The sequence below is a fragment of the Cucurbita pepo genome, chromosome LG02 (assembly GCF_002806865.2).
Source record: "Cucurbita pepo subsp. pepo cultivar mu-cu-16 chromosome LG02, ASM280686v2, whole genome shotgun sequence".
NCBI lineage: Eukaryota > Viridiplantae > Streptophyta > Magnoliopsida > Cucurbitales > Cucurbitaceae > Cucurbita > Cucurbita pepo.
Genome location: NC_036639.1, coordinates 7,954,767 through 7,962,280, shown reverse-complemented (window position 1 = coordinate 7,962,280; position 7,514 = coordinate 7,954,767). Strand labels below are relative to the sequence as shown.

The window sequence follows — 7,514 nt, the reverse complement described above, 5'->3', positions numbered from 1 at the left end:
AAAAAAAAAAAAAAAAAAAAAAAAAAAAAAAAAAAAAAAAAAAAAAAAAACTCTTGTATAGAACAAAAAAAGAATGAATGACAAAAAAAAGTTTGCAGAGACAACAAATATTTGATGATGTGTGATATGCGAATCCCCTCCATATCTACAATAATAATCCAGGACAAGCAGCACCCTTTTGCAACTCATCTTTCTTCACTCCACACTCATACTTCACAATCTCGGCCCCAGTACCAGTACGAGTACCATTACCGTATTCTATTCGACGCATGTTCGAGACCAGTTTATAGTCCCCACGCTCAACCGTTCATTTTCGTGTATGTTTTGGCATTATCTTAGTCGTCACAGTTTAACCCACAGACTTCCAATACAATGCCACCCTTGTCGAGGAACGGGTTGATTCGGACCCATAAAAGTGACAGGATGGATGATAGAAGAATTGACCACACAATGATAATGGTTGGTACCTTGTCTTGCTTCCCCATCAAACCCTTGAGGAATGGATACAGATGGACAATAACCCAGAATGCAAAGAAAAGCTTACCGATGAGCGGACCCCATGAGTCGTAACCATTGTTGATGGCATCTGAAATTCCAACGACTACTCCAATGATGTTTATGATCAATAAGGTCAAGGGAGGGACCAACAACGATGTCCATTTGAAGAGGTAAAGCTCCGAAAACTCCCCATCGTCTCCTCCCTTCGACGTGACCGTGAAATTTGTGTTAACACCAGCCAAAACCTTTAGCAGACCCTGGAAAAGCGCAAAAAGATGGGACGATGCACCACCGATAACCCAGAACTGCTCGTTTCTCCACCAATCGTGAATCCCAACACCTCCCCACTGCATTTCTAGTATACCGGTTGCTGCTATAGATATGAAAAGGGCCATGAAAATGATACTCGCATAGTTGCTTAGCTGCACATCAAACAAAAAAACACGTCTCACTCATGTGAACGAAGAACGAACCCAACAAAAGGAACGAACAATTGAACGCTTTCAAAAACTCAGTATGTTACCTCAGGGACGATAAATTGCCCGGTAAGCAGACAGACAGCGGGCAGGGTACAATAAGCGATCAATGGAATCGATGTCAATGGATAAACAACGGAGTTTATGTACGAGAAACGCTCGAGCCATTTCAAACCACATCCGTATCCGTACCATATTGGGCAGTGCCTGCTTAAAAGAATTTCGACAGATCCAAGAGCCCACCGAAGAACTTGGTGTAGACGATCGGACAAGTTAATAGGAGCTGAACCCTTGAATGCTGGCCTTTTAGGAATGCAATAAACTGATCTCCATCCATGACAATGCATCTTGAAACCTGTTAAAATATCCTCTGTAACAGACCCATAGATCCACCCTACCTGCAACGATACAGGAAATAACAATATTAAAGGCGTGTTCAAAAACCGATACACTTCTCAAGTTCGGGAGAGTTGGCTTCATACCTCTTTACCCCACTCGGATTTATCTTCATAACCACAACTGATTACGTGGATGGCTTCTTTCAACAACGAAGCAGATGTCCCGCCTCCAGGCACGCCACCATCTTCCATAAGGGTGGAAGCAATGAATGCTGGTGATTGCCCAAACTTCTTCTCAAACTTAACTTGGGGCATCAGTGATGATTTCTCATTATCTATTCCTGCATTGGACCCACATGTTGTGAGCAAAGTTTTTGAAATATGCTCGTGTTCAAGTTTCGAAACGTGTACATACCTTCAATACCTTCCTCGATATTTTCGAGTGCGTGAATCTGCTTCGACGTATCTTTGGTCTTTAACTTCTTTTTATCACTGGTCTTTGGTTTAGTCTTCTTTCTAGTTCCACAGCAACAGCAGCACCATTTTGGCAGACAATTACAAGTCCTTCTTGGTGCTTTCTTCTTGGCAGGGGCATCATACCCATAAAGAGCTTGCCTCCTGAAGACACACCCAGTTCCGACATAAATCGGCCCTTGAATGCCATCTAATCCTTTCATGTTGATCTGAAATCGCGTTCATAACGTAAGAGAGCTTAGCATTTCATTGGTTGTTATGATGGGGGATAGAATATCTTCTCGAGAATATACGAGTCCAAGAATATGTAATGTTTACTTACATCGAAGAATACAACGTTGCGATTTGAGTATCGATCGTGCCTATCAATCCCATCAAATCTTTGTGGAAACTGCACATAGCATATTCTTTTTCCAGAAATTGGGTCCATCATGAAGCACATAGCTTCTCTAAGTGCCTTGCTGTTGTTGATGTAGTGATCACAATCGACATTCAAAATGTATGGAGCGTTGGAGATGATTGCCGAGACACGCACCTTGAAGAACCAAATGGTATGTATTAGTAAATGGTGAATGAATGTTATATACAGAGAGATAGAGACAGATATAAACCAGAGCATTCATGGCACCGGCTTTCTTGTGGTGATCGAATCCCGGCCTCTTCTCACGAGATACATATACAAGACGAGGTAATTCATTTCCCTCCAAGTCACGAACCCCGTTTTGACCAAGAAATACCTGCAGAAGATAATTACAGAAATTGCTTACAAAACAATACGCCGAGTATGTATAATGGCTGATCGGATCAAGAAACATCCTCTTACCTGAATCATTCCAGGATGATCCCTGACGTTGTTCCCGGGCCATGGAGTTCCATCCTGCATTGTCCATCCATCTTCGGGAACTTTTTGAGCCATGGCAACAAGCCCATTGATTCGAACTTTAAATTCTTCATAGTCCCTCTGCATAAAGCCATGTCGAACTTAAGGTCCAGAAACTATTTCAATACAGTACGAAGTCAATCATGCACGCATTTGTAAAATTTTCAAACCTTCATTGCACGTCGTTCCCTGACGAATGTCGGATCAACTTTGTTTTTCAGATAGTCGACCTTCTGGGCAAAATACCACTCTGGGGCTCGAGGTTCGATATTGAACTTCTTGCAGAAAGGAACCCATTTTCTTGCAAACTCAGAAGTTTCCGAAAGGGCTTCAAAAGTAAGCATGGCAGCACCATCATCTGAAACGTAGCATGAAACCTTGTCTACCGGATAATCGACAGCAAGGATAGACAGGACGGTGTTCGCTGTGATGAGAGGAGGCTCCTTCAATGGATCCACCGTACTGACGTAAATGTCTATAGAAGCCAACTCAGATGGCTTGCCATCTTTTTCATATCTGAACCAACATGTAACAAAAGAAAACTAAGATATGGGAGAGAAAGGGAAGGGGAGATCGAGGACGGAGCAGAAGGAGACAGGGGATGTACCTTAACGATAAACGATCAAGGTAAGTTTCTCGGACAATGGGGCACCATTTCGGAAACTGATCCAATATCCATGATGCAGCAAACCATATCTCACATATTACTGATGTTAACCACAGACCATACGCCTCGTAGACAGGGTGGAGGATACGATAGTGGAAAAAGAGGCAAAGGATGACAATACGAAGTACAATTATCATTCTGTATGGATTTATCTTGCTCGAGGAGATAGGCAGTTTTCGAGAAAGTGGTTGCCTCCCTTCATCCATCCTACACAAACAATATTAAAAAATCCATAAGCTAAAGCAAACTATTTCGATGACATTATGCCTTAAGTAGTAGCTAGAGTTCCAAATTGCGAACCCGTATAATGGCACGTTTAGCAATGACTAAAAACTATACTTCAGCAGATATTCGAATCAATTATACTTCAGCAGATAGACATACACATCTTAAAATATATATGTAAGCCTAAGAAAGGGACATACATAGGCAAATCTGTATCGTCGAACTCGTCGTCGCCTTTTCCACCTCCACCTTCATGCTTAATTACTTGAAGCCTTTCATTTTGTTTCTTCCGCCAGTCCTCCATTCGTTCCTTCCACGCAACAGTTCCATATCCATACACAGCTAAATCCTTTTTCGGATCCATAGGCCTTGGATTGGCTGCAACATCACGGTTTAAATATCAGTCACTACAAAGTAAACATAAACATACCCAGAAGAAACAATGATAGATGCTAGATTCACTCCTAACAGACTTCATTACGCGTAAGAATTCACCGAGCTTACCGGACATGGGTGAATCAGTGAATGGCACTGGATGGACCTTTTTCCCACGGCTAATAAAAGGAGGAATAATTAGAGCGTGCTTATCGGAGGAAATTCCAGCATCCTTCAGATCAAATAGCACAATCAAAGATTAATAAAATTTAAAGAGAACGAAAATGGTTGATGGTATAACTGTAAAGAAGAAGAGATTCACCTCTTGGCCATAGGTGAGGAGAGGGATATCAGTCGGAACGGATGAGTCGAGGTCGGAACCCGTATTTCCATAACCATTAGCATGAGAACCACGACCGACAGCGAGGTGAGGATAGAGCATTGCCTCAGATAAACTGTTGGGATCCTTGTTTGCAATGTCAAACTCATTCTCAAGATCATCAATATCATCTTCTTCTTCATCGCCTTCAACCCGAGGACTACCTGGAATTGAATCAATATAAATTCTTTGTAAGTCAAAAGAATGAAGTATCATCAATGGACTTTAACTTATATTCGTTCGTTCGATCGTTCGTTCACCTTTGAGACGCTTGTATCTAGTTTTGCACTGAGGACAAGCTTGATTGCCCTCTCTTCTTTCATATTCATAGCAAGGTCTACAAACTGGAAAGGCACATTCATTACACGCAACAAATGGCTCTCCATCAACGGTGACTTCTACCTCATCCCCACAGATCTGACAAATTTGCCCGCTCAACTCTTTCACAGATGTCACCTGCAACCCAAAAAAAATTAAAGGGATTTACAAGAACAACTTTCTTCCACAAACTAGACTGGTTACTCATTTAACTGACTTGAGAAGGATCTATGAGAAATCAGCACAAAATCAGAATCAAAACTTCATAACTCGGATGCATTGACTAGCTCTGAAATCTATAAACTTAGACAAGATCTGTTCTATGAAGCTGAATTTCCCTAGAACGTAGACACCAAATAATCAAAGAAAATATGTAATAGAAGATTGAAACTTCAGATGATAAAGGGTATCAAAGAAAAATGTTCATCACCCACAATCTGCAATTGAAACATCAAGATCCACACTGGGATTATGAACAAGATGAGGGGGATAAAAAGGAGAGATTCAGAGGCAAAAGAAGCGAGAAACATCACAAATTGAGTGGAAAATGCAGCATTTTGAGTAGAAATCAAAAGAAAATGACTTACTCTTGCAACCTCATCAGCATTGATTAGAACGAACTCATTTCTGTTGTGAGAACCAGCAATGAGTCGGCCTTTGGTATCCATTAGAGTTGAAATCAAAAGAAAAGAATGAAAGAACTCAGAATCTTAAAGAAACCCTTCAAGTTCTATCATCACTCTCACAACAAAATCCCCAAACTTCAACAGAGTTTGAAGTTTCAACTCAGTTTCTCAAGCACCCATTTGCATAGCCATCAAAAACCCAAATGGAAAAAAAGGAATAAGAACAAGAAGTAGACCCCTAAACAGGTGTTTATGAGAGAAGAAGAGAGTGAGAAAGAGGTGGGGGGGGTTTAGATATACAAGAAATAAAGGGAATAAAAATAATGAATTGAAGAAAAATAGAAAGTCCATAAAAATTTGAAAGAAAAAGGTAAAGAAATTGGATGTTTGTGCAATGAATGATTCTTTTCTTGTGAGACCCAGTATCGTCCCAGCTGGAGTCTGTGCATTACATAGTGGATTCTCGATCTGTGACAAACACTCCAAGTTTTACACACAGAATCCCCAATTACAGAGATTATCTAATTGGGGGTTTCTTAAAACCACAATTTCAACGCGTAAATCACTAAACGACGATACCCAAAAACAAACCCATCAATCCTCTTCATTAAAAAAATACACTCTCCACCAATCCAATTATCAGCAACCCCTTTGGGATGGGACCCAGATCTGCCGTTGCCGGCGGCGGACAAGCGGCGCCGTCGTGGGTTTTGCCTGTTCCGGCCGAAAACAGTACCGATTTGGGGTAAAACTTAATACAAAATTAGAGAGAGTGGAGAAAAAATTCGAGATGATTGAGAGTTCGGGGGGGCAGAGTAGGGCAAGGGTCACGTGGGGGCACGTGCGACGAGTCTGCCGACGGTCGTGCGATATATCGCGAGATTTTGAATCTTTAAACTGACTGGACTTAAATGGAATAGATGGGATGTCCCTACTGCTGCCACTTTCCTACGAAATGACATAAATACCCTTCTCTTTTTAACGTTTATATTCTTTTTATTTTATTTTATTTTTCGTTTTGTCGGTCGACTCTTTTTTTATTTTATTTTATTTTATTTTATTTTTAATGTTAAAACAAAATTAAGAATTGGAAATATAATTTAAATGAATATAGGATGTTCTTTATTAGCTCAAATATTTAATTCTTTTTTAACCCCTTTTTCTATTTTTTACTATTTTGTCTCTTCGTTCTTAATTAATTCTTCATATTTTAAACCAAAATCTAAATTCTTTTCACATTTTTATCCTTTTACCGTATAACAAAATATGAAACTAGAAACGGTAGTATAATTCTCTCGGTTCGAGCCTAGGTCTATCGGTGGGTCGTCTTATAAGTCATTCTCACAAACAAAAAAGACTAACCGCACCTTGGGATCCATAAGTGAGTTAGCTTCGCCTTACCTCCTTTGCCAAGTTTGGTCTTTCCCTAATCATGTATGGAATGAATTTCCTATGGGTTAAACGATTGGGTTAACCTTTCTTGGGTCAGTTTGTTCATGTAACAACGGTTAAAACAAATAGAATGATAAAATAAAACAAAATCACTTAATTAATTAATTAATTAATTAAATAAACATTTGACTTCTCATCTTTACACCGACCTCTCATTACCCCTTCCCAATGCCTCGACCAACCCTTTCTCAAACCTAGTAAGTTGTATTAGTAATTACTGCAAAAAGAACAAAAAAAAAAGTTTTAAATTTTTCGATAGGAGAGATGTCAATAAGCATTGTATTTGTTAGTCGTATTTATATTTGGAGAAACATTAAATCTAAATTGAAAATTAAAAAATTTATTAAATACTTAATAAAATTTAATAATCTACTTCAAATCGGAAATGAATTATTAGGCTAATTATAAATATGAACCTAATTTTCTAGACTAATCAATAATTATACGAAACCAATTACACATGATCTCTAATTTCAATAATTTTAAATACGAAACAATAGACCGATTTGAAAAAGAAAAAAAAAGATAGAGTATATATATCAAAATATTTATTTATCCTCAATAATTAGACTACAAGGTGGCTAATTATTGCTGTCATTTTTTTTTTAATTAATGTCATCGAGACGATGGATATGAGATTGAATTGAAACTTGATGAGTAAATTCAGGCCGGTACAAAGAATAGTTAGTAATTCCAGCCTAGACAAACCAAGTAAGTTGAACGTGTCATACGATATGCCTTGTGATGTGATGTGACGTGACGTGACGTGACGTGATTTTATGAATGTGTCATTATATAATATGCCA

At 39.0% G+C, this 7,514-nt stretch overlaps 1 protein-coding gene across 1 annotated transcript; it reads right to left on the bottom strand.

The window, feature by feature from the left end:
- Positions 1 to 39: 39 nt before the first annotated feature.
- On the bottom strand, positions 40 to 5,800 carry LOC111787831 (cellulose synthase A catalytic subunit 2 [UDP-forming]-like). The gene is made up of 14 exons (XM_023667890.1): positions 5,218 to 5,800; positions 4,573 to 4,768; positions 4,256 to 4,476; positions 4,063 to 4,165; positions 3,759 to 3,936; positions 3,274 to 3,540; positions 2,837 to 3,182; positions 2,610 to 2,747; positions 2,398 to 2,523; positions 2,109 to 2,321; positions 1,728 to 1,995; positions 1,457 to 1,653; positions 1,022 to 1,372; positions 40 to 920 (listed from the first exon to the last, which is right to left on the bottom strand). Exons 1-14 carry the CDS (start codon positions 5,296 to 5,298, stop codon positions 336 to 338), a joined length of 3,270 nt encoding a protein of 1,089 aa, XP_023523658.1. The 5' UTR covers positions 5,299 to 5,800; the 3' UTR covers positions 40 to 335.
- Positions 5,801 to 7,514: the final 1,714 nt, after the last annotated feature.